General features: G+C 54.1%; 6 protein-coding genes across 6 annotated transcripts; 2 read left to right on the top strand and 4 right to left on the bottom strand.

Moving 5' to 3' along the window:
• Nucleotides 1-238: 238 nt before the first annotated feature.
• Nucleotides 239-1,789, top strand: CCM_04182 (jumonji domain containing 5; the record flags this gene model as incomplete). Its single annotated transcript, XM_006669330.1, has 1 exon — nt 239-1,789. One exon carries the CDS (start codon nt 239-241, stop codon nt 1,787-1,789), a length of 1,551 nt encoding a protein of 516 aa, XP_006669393.1.
• Nucleotides 1,790-2,095: 306 nt separating this feature from the next.
• Nucleotides 2,096-4,652, bottom strand: CCM_04181 (3-isopropylmalate dehydratase; the record flags this gene model as incomplete). Its single annotated transcript, XM_006669329.1, has 4 exons — nt 2,096-4,240; nt 4,310-4,384; nt 4,451-4,482; nt 4,553-4,652. The coding sequence occupies 4 exons, from the start codon at nt 4,650-4,652 to the stop codon at nt 2,096-2,098; spliced, it is 2,352 nt and encodes a 783-aa protein (XP_006669392.1).
• A 4,346-nt stretch (nt 4,653-8,998) lies between these two features.
• On the bottom strand, nt 8,999-10,394 carry CCM_04180 (uncharacterized protein; the record flags this gene model as incomplete). The annotated part of the gene is made up of 3 exons (XM_006669328.1): nt 8,999-9,783; nt 9,808-10,090; nt 10,149-10,394. The coding sequence occupies 3 exons, from the start codon at nt 10,392-10,394 to the stop codon at nt 8,999-9,001; spliced, it is 1,314 nt and encodes a 437-aa protein (XP_006669391.1).
• Nucleotides 10,395-10,828: 434 nt separating this feature from the next.
• Nucleotides 10,829-11,384, top strand: CCM_04179 (vacuolar ATP synthase subunit F; the record flags this gene model as incomplete). Its single annotated transcript, XM_006669327.1, has 4 exons — nt 10,829-10,885; nt 10,955-10,990; nt 11,045-11,182; nt 11,244-11,384. 4 exons carry the CDS (start codon nt 10,829-10,831, stop codon nt 11,382-11,384), a joined length of 372 nt encoding a protein of 123 aa, XP_006669390.1.
• Nucleotides 11,385-11,671: 287 nt separating this feature from the next.
• Nucleotides 11,672-12,354, bottom strand: CCM_04178 (phosphatidylglycerol / phosphatidylinositol transfer protein; the record flags this gene model as incomplete). The annotated part of the gene is made up of 3 exons (XM_006669326.1): nt 11,672-11,785; nt 11,842-12,058; nt 12,173-12,354. 3 exons carry the CDS (start codon nt 12,352-12,354, stop codon nt 11,672-11,674), a joined length of 513 nt encoding a protein of 170 aa, XP_006669389.1.
• Nucleotides 12,355-13,785: 1,431 nt separating this feature from the next.
• CCM_04177 (uncharacterized protein) lies at nt 13,786-14,507 on the bottom strand (the record flags this gene model as incomplete). Its single annotated transcript, XM_006669325.1, has 2 exons — nt 13,786-13,911; nt 14,235-14,507. 2 exons carry the CDS (start codon nt 14,505-14,507, stop codon nt 13,786-13,788), a joined length of 399 nt encoding a protein of 132 aa, XP_006669388.1.
• Between the last annotated feature and the right edge of the window lie 1,076 nt (nt 14,508-15,583).

Below are 15,583 nucleotides of genomic sequence, written 5' to 3'. Positions count from 1 at the left end.
TCTTCTTGATAAAAATACAAGCTGCTAGCATCCGCTATTCCCTATCACCTGGGTAGGAGGTACGGATCATGGGCCTTCTCAGAAGTGATGGCTCCTACTCTTGGTGTTGGCGCCGGCGCAGCAGACTTGCTTCAACCACCAAGTGGAGACGCTTGACGTTTGCTTGACAACTTCATCCTGTCAACACAGAAGCGTCTGCCATCATCAAACACAAAGCACAAAGCACAAGCATACCATCATGAGTCCAGCTCCTTTTATGTGGCCTGAGCTTAGAAAGCTTCTCGACCGCTTTTGTGACGGCACAACCAAGGTAGCGGATGCAACTAACGAAGAACCAGCCTTACCCAACCCCCAACCATTACCATTCACGACCACCAGAGCGATGGACGCTCTTGATCGCGGAGCCATGACGAGCCTACTTAACACACAAGCACATCGTCTACTTAACTTACACGAAGTTACTACTACCGGAACCGGCCTGCTCAACCCGGCTTGCGAGCAGATACCTCGCCGGCTAAAGGATCTTGAGCTAGCAAGCCACTCTCGCATCTACGCGTATCGCTTCGACCAAGTACCGTCCTTCTGGGGACAAATTTACTCCGACGTGCAGGTTCTTAGTGCATTCCATTTCCTCCTCGAACAACTAAAGAGGCAGAGCCCACCAGAGCAGTTCCAGGCGTTCCTGAAGGCACTGGACGAAGTTGTCGCCTGTCTTGATCGGTCTCTTATCATTACTGGTGGGTGCGGGATTCTAAAAAACACTTGGATCGAGGGAACGTTCAAAATCATCTCCGCGGCCTGGAAGCCTTATGCAGTGTACGGTCCCGACGTCGAATTTTCCACCAAGGAACCATACGGTCGCCCGCCGGTGACGAGTCCGTGTACGAGACGTCAAGGCTGGACTATGGACAAGTTTGAGAGGTACATGAGCATAGGCCATTCGCTTACCGTGGAAACTGGTCAGATTGGGATTCAGCCTATTGTATTTACAGATTTGACGAAGGACACATGGCCTGCCATTGTGGAGCGAAGATGGTTCCGGCCGAATTACTTGCTATCCCACACGGTGGGCGGGCGAAGGCTAGTTCCCGTAGAAATTGGGTTAAGTTATGTCCATTCTGACTGGGGTCAGCAGCTTTTGTCCTTCAAAAACTTTCTCGTTGGATATATTGATAACCGCCTCACTGTTGACCATGCGGTATGCGACACGGCTGAGCCTATTCCCATGCTCTCTCGCGTTCCGGGCTACCTTGCGCAACATGACCTCTTTCGGCAAATACCTGCCCTTCGCAACGACATCCTAGTCCCCGATTTTTGCTGGGCCACTGTTCCCGGCCACCCATTGAACAAGGACAAGGTGAGGCCGAAGCTCGAGGTGCCGGCGCTCAATGTCTGGTTCGGTTCCGCTGGCACCACCACGCCCCTGCATACCGACTCGTACACCAATCTCTTGTGCCAAGTCGTGGGCACTAAGTATGTCAGACTTTATCCTCCTCAAGCGGATAAGTACATGCGGCCATTCAAGAACAACCCCGAGGGCGCCGACATGAGTAACACAAGCACTATTGACCTAGGCGCGGTCTATGGCTGGGACAAGTGCACAACCGACGACATGTCAAGTGACGGGGAGGCTGCTGAACTCATAGAGCAGATAAAGAATGAACTCAGTACTGTCGAATACTTTGACTGCATTCTGGAACCGGGAGATACACTGCTCATACCCATCGGATGGTGGCATCATGTGCGAAGCTTGAGCGTCAGCTTGAGCGTCAGCTTTTGGTGGAATTAGTCTCCTTTTGGTGCAGTGTTATTCAGAGCATGCATACAAGGAACGAAACACAAGAGATTAGTTGTTTACCAGAATCATAACCACGATGGTTTGCTATTCACTAGATCTGCATATCCTGGATTGATCAACTGTATACTTTTCATCTTCTTCCACGTTGCACATTCCCGTCTGAACAGTTGTGTCATCCATGCAACTCATATCGAAGAACATGTGAAATCATTTCAACTCCTTCCCAATGACATTATCGGCTTTTATTCCCTTTCTCGGGGGTTTCTTTTTCTTTTTTTTTCTTTTGCTTGTTGCAAGCTACCACTCAAGCGGCTCCTTGATGGGCTCACCACGATTCGTCTTGGCGACGGGCACAGCCTTGACGGCGAGCTTGCCGCCCTGGCCCTTGCGCTTGAGGTAAGCTTTGCCGTCAAGCCAAGGGGTATCGGTCGTCATGCGCTGCTCAAAGGCGGAGATTTTGTCCTCCATTTGCATGGTGAGGCCAATGTCGTCGAGGCCGTTGACGAGGCAGTGCTTGCGGAACTCTTCCACGTCGAAGCGGCAGATGGTGTCGCCGGCGGCGGTGCGGAGGACCTGGGCGGGCAGGTCGACCTCGACCTCGCGGCCGGCGCGGGCCTCGGCGGCGACGGCGTCGAGGTCAGCCTTGTTGGTGACGGCAATGGGCACCATGCCGTTCTTGAACATGTTGTTGAAGAAGATGTCGGCAAAGGAGGGGGCGATGACGGCCTTGATGCCAAAGTCGAGGAGGGCCCAGGGCGCGTGCTCGCGCGAGGAGCCGCAGCCGAAATTCTCGCCGGTGCAGACGAGGATCTTGGCGGCGCGGTAGGGCTCCTGGTTGAGGACAAAGGCCGGGTTCTCGGAGCCGTCTTCGTGGTAGCGCAGGGCGTTGAAGAGCGCGCTGCCGAGGCCGGTGCGCTTGATGGTCTTGAGGAACTGCTTGGGGATGATGGCGTCGGTGTCGACGTTGGCCTTGTCGAGCGGCGCGGCGATACCCTTGAGGGTGAGGAACTTGGGGAGGCCGGCGCCGACGCCGTTGCCGCTGGTGGCGATCGCTTGGGTGTTGGTGTGGGGAAGGTTGTCCTCAGGCTGGTCGCCAATGGCCTCGCGCTCGGCAGCGTCGTCGACGACGCGCTCGTCAACATGGGGCTTGCCGGCGGCGGGGGTCTGGGCCTGGCTGGCCTGGACGTGCGGGCTGGCGGTGTAGCTGGTAAGCTTCCGGACGTCGGCAAGCTTGCCGACAATGGCGGCGGCGGCGGCCATGACGGGAGACATGAGGTGGGTCCGGCCGCCAGCGCCTTGGCGGCCCTCAAAGTTGCGATTCGAGGTGCTGGCGCAGCGCTCCTTGGGAGAGAGAATGTCCGGATTCATGCCGAGGCACATGCTGCAGCCGGCCTCGCGCCACTCAAAGCCAGCGTCGACAAAGACCTGATCGATGCCCTCCTCCTCGGCCTGCGACTTGACGAGGCCGGAGCCGGGGACGACCATGGCGCGCTTAACGTTGGGTGCGACCTTGCGGCCCTTGACGACGGCGGCGGCCGCGCGCATGTCCTCGATGCGCGAGTTGGTGCAGGAACCGATGAAGACCTTGTCGACGGCGATCTCCTCGAGGGGCGTACCGGCCGTGAGACCCATGTACTCGAGCATGCGGCGGCCGGCGGCCTTTTTGGACTCGGTCGCAAATGTCTCGGGGTCCGGGACGGTGCCGGTGATGGGGACGACGTCCTCGGGGCTGGTGCCCCAGGTGATGGTGGGCACAATGTCCTTGCCGTCGATGAAGACGTCGACGTCGTAAGCGGCGCCGGGGTCGGACTGCAGGGCGCGCCAGTAGGCGACGGCACGGTGCCACTCGTCAGAGTCGTACTTGGGCGCAAGCGGGCGGCCCTTGAGGTACTCAAAGGTGACGTCGTCGGGGGCGACCATGCCGGCGCGGGCGCCACCCTCGATGCTCATGTTGCAAATGGACATGCGCGCCTCCATGCTGAGGCTGCGGATGACGGAGCCGCAAAACTCGATGACGGCGCCGGTGCCGCCGGCTGTGCCAATCTTGCCAATGGCGTGGAGCACCACGTCCTTGGAGCTGACGCCGGGAGTCAACTCGCCGTCGATCTGGATGCGCATGTTCTTACTGCGCTTAGTAATGAGGCACTGCGTAGCCAGGACGTGCTCAACCTCGCTGGTGCCGATGCCAAAGGCGAGGGAGCCGAACGCGCCGTGGGTTGAGGTGTGGGAGTCGCCGCAGACCAGGGTGGTGCCGGGCAGAGTGAAGCCCTGCTCGGGGCCGATTACGTGCACGATGCCCTGGCGCTTGTCGCCCAGACCAAAGTAGGTCAAGCCAAAGTCCTTGACGTTTTCCTCGAGAGTGACGCATTGTGTGCGGGAGTCGTCCTCTTCGATGAAGCTCGCAATGTCCTTCATGCCTTTGCGGGAGGTGGTGGGGACATTCTGCGCAAACGCCCAAGGTCAGCAAGTCTGTATCAAGAGGAGAGCAACAAGGTGCGGCCAAGAACTTACATGATCGGTCGTGGCCAGGGTGCAGTCCGGTCTGCGGACTGCACGGCCGGCATTCTTGAGACCCTCAAAAGCTTGCTTTGGCAATAGTTAGCACAACTCTGGTCGACAGATTCAGTCAAGGTCGCGAGGCAAATGGCGTACGGGAGAAGTGACTTCGTGGACCAAATGGCGATCTGGTGGGGGGTGAGTAGCGGGTTAGCAAGAAGCGTTACCGAGCGGCAAGAGGAGGGGCCAAAAGCGTACCGATGTAGAGGAGGAGTGTGCCGTCAAGCTTCTCGTCGACGATGTGCTTGGAGAGCACCTTGTCGTAGAGGGTTTGCGGTTTTGATACGGACTCAGGCATCGTGGCTGTGGGAGTCGGAAAAGACGATGGATGAGAAGAGAAGAGAGAGCAAGAAATAGAGCTTTGCGGAGGAAAGGAACAAGAACGGGAGAAGAGCAGGATGAGAGTTTTGGTGGGGTTGATGATGTCGGGGGACCGCCCAGGTATCTAACCAAGCTGGACCGTAAAATTTTAGTGTAGGCTGAGAGTCCGAGGCCAAACAGGTGTAGATGCGCTTGGAGGAGAGGCGGTGTTGGTCAACAAGACAACCGCAACAGCAGGCTACAGCAATCAGAAATGGCAGGAAAAAATTGTCTACAACAAGACGGTTTGAGGGGAATTCAATACAAATGTCAAAAGAGGGCTCCGGTGCTCTTTTATGATATTCCATTGCAACGCCAAAAGGCTGCCGCGCCGGCCTCGGCGACTCCGATCATCGGAGCCTAAACCTTTGGAGCGGGAACGGCTTGTGATGTGGGGTATCGGCGCAAAGCCATTCTGGATTCCCAGCTGCGTTCATTATTTTAGCTAGCGATAGGTACGAACTACCTATGTACCTATGTAGGTATTAATAAGTCATGGCCGGCGGATTGCCAAATGGCATGCCAGCATTGGCTGAGGTGTGGCCCCCCTGCAGCATCCCACTGTAATTTGTCAATGTAACGCTGCGCCGATACTCGGTCTATTCACTGGCGCAACCACGAGAAGCACCAAGCACCACCAGGTTACTTTGTTCACATGGAACCATTGAACGGACAACTCTGGTTCTTGCACCACTTGTGCACATGTCTCGCCAGAATCACAAGTCAAGTTGCAGCTGCAGGAGCCTGCCTGCTGTGCGAGTCTTGCTGGGCCGCCACCCGTCAGGCCACTGGAGCATCTCGCTGCTGCAAGCGATCACGAACCGCAAACTGATACTTGCGTTACCAATTTCATCATGAACATATAAACATCCGTACAAATGACAACACCCACATAACAAAATATGAACCGCCTCATGAGTAGGAAATTTCATTTAGGACTATTTCTATTACCTCGTATACCATGTCGCTTAGCCTTCCCATGCGCACTTTCCCTGGGGCTCATCGCCAATCCCCTCAGTCGCCCTCAGCATCAATTCAAATCTCAGCGGCTCTTCACAATCTAATACCACCCGAAAAGTCCTGATGCATTGCTTGCAACTCCTCGGCCTGCGCTATACAAACAGCTTCCCACTGCCGTCGAAACTCTGAGTCCCCACACAGCCAATGCTAGGATCACTATCGCACCAGGAATCGCCAAAACCAAAACTACCAAGTCCAGGATTGTCGTCTCCTTGTTCGCATTTCTCTCCCAAAGGGGAGAGTAGGGATCAAAAACGGGCCAGACGACTTTGCAATAAATCTCGATCGCTGCTACAAATGGGCCAAGAGTATAGTCAAATACAGCGCCGAGCTGCACAGTTTGCGTTGCTTGAGTTGCTTGCGCTGCGTATCTGTATGGGTATGTGCTAGCGGAATGAGGCACGATGCCGTCGTCTTCGATGAGGTGCGCTGGAAAGCTTCCGGGAATCTGCTACATCATCAGTCATATCTCATATGCTACCCATGTGACAGTCTAGACTTACTCGGAAGCATTCGCTGCATCCGTCGCAGTGAATGCGTTCCATCTCTCTCTGCACTACCTTCCTCTTTCGATCCTCTGCGTAAGCTACTTTTAGCATTGTCTTGGGTCCATTTTGGGGCTCTGTCAGACTGTGGCTGGCTGGTGTGGCCTTCGGACCGACGCTTTGAGTTATGCCGTTGGTCTTTTTCTCGCGCAGCTGTAAACGATGCGCGGCCCTCGTTGTCTTCAAAGCAAACGGTATTGCGTCTTGTAGAGAACTCGCTCCTGCCAGGGAGGTGGTATCGTTCGGTGTAGCGATTTGCGTGTCCACGGCCTTCGACAAAACATTCCACGTCTTCTCTGGGCAGGATGCCGTTGGCATTCCTGGCTCGTTCGCTACTGGCGCGTTGCGGCCCTCCAATTGGGGGGCTGTCAGTAGCATAGAGCCAGTAGTGATGGTGGTGTGTGTGTATACAGATCCGTCTTTTGCTTGAACTGCTCTCGGGGTATTCGATGCTTCGTCTTCGGTTCTTCCTCGAACGCCTAGACTGTGACCTTCCTGGTCCTCTTTGCTGTGATTGATGCAATTTAGGTCTGGAAACCCGCCGCTCAGCATTCTCGTATCCTGGACTGTTTTGTCCGGCGTCGAGCCGCACCTCACGTCTTCTGTCATCTCGAAAGGTTCTGGGTACTGGATGGTAGAGAGACTCGGCGCCATTGTCATGAAACGGCCTGCTTTCTGGTCGACGTTTTTGACCCGTGCGCCCGCTAGATGCGATTCTGTCAAAGAATCGGTGGTTTCTCTCCTCAGCATATGCTTTTTTGCCATGGTCTGCGTTCGAGTCTGTGTATTGGCCATGAAAATATTGCTTAGACTTGTTGTTGCCCGCAGCGAATTCGTCACCGCGCGAAAAGTCTTGCGAGTGTCTGTCCGGTGCCCGAGCTTGCTCATTTGATTGGTCGGATCTTTGGAGTTGTGGTCGCCATTTTCTAAAAAAGGCTGCCATTTCGAGTTTGCGATATGGTCTGGGTCTGGCCGGACTTTGGTGGTTGGCGAAATCCCCCCAGAGGACTCACGGTTGAAAGACGTTGCGTGACTTGCTTTCTTGGACCGAAAGGAATGGTCAAAACTTATCCCATTCTCAAACAATTCTAATCCTGCACGGGAAATATCTGCTAAACTGCGCTGATGGGGGGTGCGCATAACAGTACCACACGATGCTCGTTCGTTCGCGCTGTTCGAATCGAGACTCTCGGCAGAGCTAACTTCTCTTTGCAAATCATCCAGGTCGATCAGGTTTTCCTGAACCTTGTGGCTAGTCTCTGGGACTTGAGAGGCAGGGGAATTTTCTGTGAATAGGGCTTAGTAGTTAATTATCAGAATGACGAGGGGCTACAAACCTGGGGGTGATCCAAGTTGCTGCTGCAGTCTGCTGGCTCCTGGATCTTTGACGATTGACCACTCTTTCGTGTGTCGTCGCCACATGAGCTGGTCAGCCACTTCTTCAGCCTCCAGCTTGCTCGTTTCTATGCGGCGGAGCTCATCTTCGCGGGCTTTGAGTAGCATTTTCTTGTGTTCTTTTTCAGTAACCCTCGGATCAAAAGTCACAATCATACGCTTCGGTTGGCTATGCTCGGCAGGCGATGCTCCAAGGCTCGGGTGGCTCTCTTCGCTATCCGTTGGGGTCTCGACGTCCATGCGACCCGTCTCGGGATTGACTCCTTGGACCCCCAGGTAATCGCCGCTCTCTTTCAAAGCTCTTCGTTCTCGCCGAGCTTGTTTTCGCAGCCGCAGAACATGATCTGCTCTTGCAAGGCTGTTGTCAAGAACATGTGTCGAGATTGAGTCTGCTCTAGGCAGAAACGTGTAGTCCAGGGGGGGGCGAGAATCGTCAACTGATATGTCGTGACTATCGTTCTCGTTCGACAGCCAATCTGTGCTACCGTCGTCATGATGATTGCTCTCGTTCGACAGCCAATCTGTGCTGCCGTCGTCGTGACTGAATCGTATTTCTGGGAGATTGAATTGCATGTCACGCTTCCCATGAGGAGAATTCGGTGTAGTTGTATTGGTGGTCTTTCTGTTGGGGAGCTCCTTTGCTGTATTCCAGCGCACAATTGTATCTGAGTGCATGCTTCCCTCGTACGAGCCACCTTCCATGGTGGATCTTTCTCGTCGAATTGCCGCTGGGTTGCGCTTTGATTCAGACGCTTCCCAAAAGCCTTTGGCTCGCAGAGTGCCTCCTCGTTCCAGTCGTTTGCTAGGGAATATATGACGAGTCCACCCACCCCCCTAGGATGCGATGCGCCTCTTTTCGTCGTGACTCGTCGATTTTCCGCCTGGGTTTGTCTCGTGTTTCTTTAATGAGAGTTGTGCAGATGGAGAAATTCTGGGACCCAAAAAATGCGGCATGGTGGCGAGCAGCGTTTGCAGCAGCTGACAGGAACGGCAGTAGTGATACTGGCAACCTGTAATTGCAGCAGTATGCTAAAGGAGTGAATTGAATCCCATGGCCCTTGAGCCAAGTGTACCAACACTGAAAATATGTCAACACCACTTCGGCTTTTAAAACCATGAAAAACAATAGTGAGCGAGCTGCATGATGACGATATTCATCGAGCCTGCCAGGTCTCTCACCAGGCAGGTACGCCCGACGTCTCTGTTGGACCAGTAACGCATGCCAGTTACATGGTGATAACGAAATAGCACACTATCGTAACAACAAATGAGACCAAAACTTAGTGGTTTGGATTTTTGAATTATTATAAAGAATAATATGGCACTACCATACTGGCCGTTGACCTTCTTGCTGTGCAGATCTCCCCGTACCTCGCCTGTTCAAGGGCGTTGCGCCAAATGAATTTCGACTTTCAGAGTGTTTCAACGGACTTCTTGGTCGAGTTCGTTGTTCATACGCCGCCATTTCCCTGGACGTGCGTGGTGATTGTGGTTGGAGAGGGCTGTTAAGATTATTGAGGCTGTGTGTGTGTCGTAATGGAGAATGATCATGTGTCGAGGCGCCCGGGAATACAGAGGGAAACGGCATGTTCAGGTTGCTAGTCGAGACAGACGCCGGCAGGCGCACAGGCGTAGGCATGCTATTACGAAGGCCTGAGCTGCGAATAGACGGCATAGGGCTGAACGAGTCTGATCGACGACCGGACGGTGTGAAAAGATTTGGCTTCAACGTGCGTGGTCGAGATGGGGCGGGTTCCTCTTCATCGATGTGCGGGTTCTTGTGCGTCTTGAAGGACCGTCGAATGAGTGTCGTGGGTGTGCCGGTTTGCACAAGATCCTCGGTGCTCGAGCCAGCGTCTGCGGATGCTTGAACACCGACGTCGCGCACAACAGGATGCATCAATGGGTGGACGAACTTGGTGTCATATTCGTGCATGACTTCTTTCTGGATAATGGAGTTATCCTTGCCCTGCTGCGTGAACTTGGAGAAGAAGAGCAATAGCTGTGCAGACAAAAGGCCTTGAATTACCAACGTGTTGAAAACAGTCATGCTGGGACGGGGATCCAACGATGCAAGAGGGAGAAACATGGCGTACACCAAAACGTGTGCTGGTCCAAATAAACAAAACAGACGTAGCGATATGGGCAGAGGATCCCAGACAGAGAGCTCCCACACATCTCGTCTCTTGTCGGGATGGGCCCTACTCTCTGGCGTATCAGGAGTAATCATGCTAGCAAGAAACCCAAGAGGCGAAGAGGAGGTTGGTGAGCCTTGCACCCGAACCCTGTGAGCCGAGGGCGTAGCAGGCTGCACATCAATGTTCGCCTCGAACATCCTATACTTGCGAGCGCGCGTCAGAGTGTACACGCCGTTCGTGACTGCAAATATACCCAGACCCCAGACAATAGAGTTGATCTATTCAAATGTCAGCATTTGCATAAGGAACGCTTCATTTGCAGCGCTTGCGTCGTACCACCAGCGACAACCACAGCGACTTGTCGTCACCGCTAAAAACATCGTCTGTCGGCTGCGCCGAACCAGAGTTTGCGCGGGCGAGAAGAAAAACAAAATTCAGCCCCAGACCAAGTTGCGTGCCCGCGTTTTTAGAGTCCCAGTCGCGCGTCTCCAGCTCTTCTGACAGCCAGAGCAGAGAGTCCATGGGATTCAGCAGCGCCGAGAGGCGCTGAAGAAGCGGTTTGCGGCGCACCAGACGAGGCATAGCAGTAATTATGCGCGCGGCGCGTTGACAGCAGCTGTTTTTCGGAGGCGATGGTATGACTCTCAAAAGCCAGTGATCCCGTATCCGGCGACGAGACGGGAGCTAGTGAAAGACTTCTGTCGAGGTGATGGTTCGTTGCAAGAGCTCTGATTGTTTTGTTTGTGAACTACCTTACTTGCTTACCTACCTAGCTGGTTGTCAGGCACGGCACCACTAGCGTGCAGTGCCGCTTTTAAAACATACTGGTGCATTTCGGGGTTGAATTTGCTAAAGCGGCAGCCAACTACCTCTAGGCTGGCTGAACTCTGGTGGGGCAAGTTAATCCAGTGGCTCTGAGGCTTCCAGTGGGCGCAACCGTTGAGGCGACGACATCACCACTTTTCTACAACGTCTAGCTCTCGTGTTCAGGCCCGGCAGCGCAGCAGTCCTTCAATATGGCATCACATGCAGATTTCAAGGACCGCCAGTTTCTGGCAGTGATTGGTGATGAGGTACGCCGCCGGCGTTGCACCCGCGGCCGAGGCAATGGGAATGGACAATGGCTAACGGACGGTTGACAGGACTCTGTGACGGGATTGCTGCTAGCTGGTATCGGAGTGAGTCGCAAAAAGTAACTCGGGGCTAGTGACATGTGGCTAACGATTTGGCAGCATGTTACAACCGGTGGTGACGGCCAAAAGAACTTCCTAGTTGTCGACAACAAGACCGATACGCAGGCCATCGAATCCGCCTTCGACCGGTTCACTGAGGAGCGCAAGGATGTTGGCATTGTTTTGATCAACCAACATGTATGGCTTCTGGGCTCACTGTTTTCTCAGAGGATGTAGATTGCTCACGCTAGTATTATAGATTGCCGACCGTATACGTCATCGCCTCGATACCTACACCGCAGCTTTTCCTACGGTTCTTGAGATCCCCAGCAAAGACCATCCATACGATCCCGAGAAGGACAGTGTATTGAGACGTGTGCGTCGTCTGTTTGGCGAGTAGGTGTATGTTGGGGATGGACGCTTGCTGTGTGTGTTTTCCTAGCTTGGTACGACATCAATACAATGATTTAACATTACAAGTGCTTGCAAGGTGATGTATAATTGTCCTTGTTTATATATACCGAACACTGCGAAGGAAACCCATCTAATTGTATATTGGAAACTATGACTGCTCGCAAACCAGAAAGAGGGCGACAAAAAAAGGAAAAAAAGACCACAGGGTAGTCGGCCGATGCAATTAGGATTCGCTAGCATGAGGCACATTAATCTAACGTGGCAGCAGACGGATTACAACTCGTTGAAATAACCCAATCCGCCGATCGTAAAGGTGACGGCAGCAGTGAGGCAAGTGATCTGCTCATCATCGGCGTTGTAGACATCAGCGACGACGTTGTATTTGCCCTGGTCGATTGTTAGCTATCCGGGTACAAATTCCAGTAGGGAGGCACCAGACATACAGGAGGAATCTCAGCGGGAAGTTTGACAATCTTCTCGATGGTTTGGTCGCCGGCTTCAACAGGGCATGTCATGTTGACGTTTCCGATCTGCTCGCAGAGATCGGCTGTCATCGACATGAGCCTGATGAGACCGTACTTAACAGTCACCTTGACGTAGGCGCCCTTCCGGATTGTTTCCTTGACGGTGCCGCTGGCCTTGATAAGAAGCTCCTGGCCACTGGTAGTATGTTAGCACCTTGTATAGCAGCGCTCCGATATATCGCAGTCCATAGGTCTCCCTGTGTCAAGCGCCTTGGGGGCGGAGGGCAAGGAAAGCTGGAGAAAAACGTACGCCTTGGGAGGGTTGGGATCGAGGTCGACCTTCTTGATGGTGATTTGGTCGTCGCTGTGGTCGCCGTCACAGAGCTCGAGGGGCGAGTCGCCGGGGATCTTGTTGCCGCCGTCCAAGATGCTCAGAGCCGTTGCCGGCACGAGGCAGAAGCTGAGCAGGCTGAGAGCGGTGGAGAACTTCATGGCGAGCGGTCGGCGGAGAGAAAGCACGTCTGTTGATGTAGGGAAGATTGAGAGTGCAAAGAAAGACCGAGTACTAGACGATAATAGAGGTTGCGTCGAGAAGCGGTGCCTGTGCGATGACAATACTGAGCTAAGTATTGTTGAGCCTGAAAGAAGCCTTGGTCACTGGAAGAGTAATCTGTACATGCACTGCTAATAAAGAGCGGCTAGTTGTTGGGCCGGTGCGTCATGGGACCCAGGCTCCACTCTCATTGGATATGAGGCCGCCCACTTCTGTTACTGGCCTCTCGCAATGGTGCAATGCGACATGAGGAGGTCAGTGACAGACTGACCGTGGCACTTGGCGGTTGCTTCACACGGTGCAATTTTCCCCTTCCGGAAAACGATGTACGAAGTAAATATTGAATAAAGGAAGACACAAGGCGGCGATAGCCAGCAGATATGTATGTCACAATGAGTCGTGGCTGAAGCACTGACCAGGTGCTGCCTCCCTGGAATCGCAGATGGTAGCCCCAGGCAGCAAGAAGGCGCACGGGCCCCACTGCACCTTAGGTATATATTGTCCCGCTTCGCCAATCCTTTGCTTTTTTTTTTCCTTTCCTCTTCATACTTACCTTGTTCCAGTGCCTCGAGATCATGAAAACGGGGCACTAGCCTGAGAGGCCTGCATTGCACAGCGCGGCGTCGACTCATGCTCAATTGTCCTTCGGGGCCATTGGGGGCGGAATTTTTGATGTCATTCTCTTTCATTGTGCTTCGGGGCTATATGCTGCGACATGAAGAAGGACGAGCGAAGGCGATGGACGAACAGGTGGCGAGAGGAGTACGCGAGGTACAGCTTTAGTGAGCTGAGGTATGCTGGAGCCAGACATTTCGAGGATCAGTTTGTTGGATAAATGTTGCGTCACGCCCTGAACATGACAGCTAGGGGAAAATGTGCGAAACCAATACTGTCTAGTGGAACGCATTTTTAAACTGAGAGTGCCAAGACGATGAACGGAGGGTCACGAAGAGTATGATTTTGGATGATTCCAATGAGGTGCAACAAAGGCAAGAGCAAGATATGGAACGAGGAGCTTGCTGGGCGTAAGCCGAAGCTGATATGTATTAGTGTAGCGAAACGGGGACTGCGCTTCGCTGCTGACTTGGAGTATCAGTACAATATTGGCGAGAACGGCGCGTATGTATCTTGCAAACAAAACGGAAGGAGTGCTGGCGAAAAGGCGAGGCCATCCCCGCTGCCCACCTCCTCCCGCCAAAAGCTGTAGCTAGTCTACAGAGTCTGCCTCTCGGTCTGGGGTCTGAAGCTTCGACAGCCTTTTGTGGTTGGCGGTCACAGCAGAGGCGATGACTATTCGATTCCATCTACAGACACGATGTTGGAAACGAAATAAATGCGGCGAGGACATGCTAAATTTGGCACCCGTGGCACTAGTTGTGGTCGAGAATCACACTCGAGGTGGTCAGAAACAACAGCTCGCCAGTGTCGCGTAGCAAGTCGACCGGAGCAGATTCTCGGGGTTCGTAGTCGGCTTCGATACGTGCTTCACCCTTTTTCTACGTGAAGGGGAGATGAATCAGAGGCCTGCTTATGAATTCGTGGTTTGTCATGTTCTGCGGCAAGGCTGCGATGGACGGACGGACGAGGGTCGGCGGGGAGAAAAGAAGACGAAAGATGAGGGCAGCGCGACGGCGACGGTGGGCGCCAGTGGGAGTGTGGCGTGGCTGTGTCATCATGGATATTAGTACCTCAGGAGCAGATTAGCACATTACATCAATTAGCACCCCGCTTGCTGCCACCGACACCCCCGTGTGCCAGGCCCATGCAAGGCTAGCGCGCGGAGCGGTCGAGGCAACGCTGTCGCAACATGAAAACAAACAAGCTGAAGAATAAATGAAAACAATCCGGTGGGCGGACTGGGGACTGGCGATTCTTCTTTGCAGCGCGCGTGTGTAGTGGAGGCGTGCCGATTGACCGAGTGAGTTGTGATGCAGGTGGCGAAATAGCATCGACCATAAGTCCGTACGATTCGAAAGAGGACGGATTTGACAGATGACGAAGTGAAAAAGTGTTGTCGACTAATAAGGTAACGGAGAGGGAGGATGCGACTCGACTCGACGCAACTTGCTCTTCGCCAGCGCACATCAAACATGACGAGGGTCTGGGCTGGGCTAGTTAGGCTGGAGGCGCTGGTGGGGAGCGCAGCGCAATTTCACTGGCTTCCTGATCCGGGCCAGCGGTGTCTCTGCATTCGCTAGGTGTGGCGCGCCTGGAAAGTTGTTCATGACAAGGCAAGTCTGCTGGAAGAAGACAACATCGGGTCTCCAGAACAGGGTGTTGTTGGGCCCAGCGGCGAGCTGAAGCTGCGTCAGAGTCTGCCTCAATTCGGGTTCAAGTCGGCAAATAGTTGTTAGGGTAGGAGGGCAAGAGGGCTTGGAGGACTTGGAGGGCTTGGAGGGCAAGAGGGGAGAAAAGAGGGAGACAAGGAAGGGAGGGGACAGAGTGCATCAACGCGCCGAGACGTGCAGGGTGCAGCGGCGTGCAGGGAGCGGGACGACAGTTTGAAAGTTGTAGCCTGAGGCCATAACACACACACGCCTCCGCCTCCGCCACACCCAGGCACACGCACGCGGCCGGACTAGTTAACTTCCAGTAGAGTAGGTATGTACTGTCAGTACATAGGTAGACAAAAATCGAGGTGAGATAGCACATGATACGGAGACCTGCCACGGATTCCCACCGCCCATTCGATGTTAGGTCTAGCGCGGTCTTTGGTTTTGGCGTTCCAGCAAACCAGAGACTGCCTTGCACGGTGCTGACCCGCTCAGGAGGGGGTCCTTGCCTGCTGGAACAAGCACAGCACCGTACTCGCAATGCTGCACACGGGCGTGAGGGCGGCACTGCGCAACCCGCCCGCCCACGCCATCATCAGTGCTGAACAGTGCAAAAAAAGAGCAAGAAATGGGCCAAAACCGTCGGATCCTGGGCCAGTTATGGTCCTGCGCGCGGCGACCCAGCAGTGCACCACCACTACCACCGCCACCGCCGCCGCAACGGCTGCTACCACCAGCTGGCAGCTGGATGGAGTCTCTTGCCGTGTTGCCTCGTCGCCGCCTGTTTCCCAATACATTTTTTTTTTACCGTCCAACGGCAAAATACCTTAGCAAAAACAAACCCACTGTCCTCCTAGTGTCTAGTGGTGTGAGGTACCCAGGTACCCACCCCGGC

This window comes from Cordyceps militaris (genome assembly GCF_000225605.1).
Source record: "Cordyceps militaris CM01 unplaced genomic scaffold CCM_S00003, whole genome shotgun sequence".
NCBI lineage: Eukaryota > Fungi > Ascomycota > Sordariomycetes > Hypocreales > Cordycipitaceae > Cordyceps > Cordyceps militaris.
Note: the sequence above shows the minus strand (reverse complement) of the source record. Positions and strands in the feature narration are given on the sequence as shown.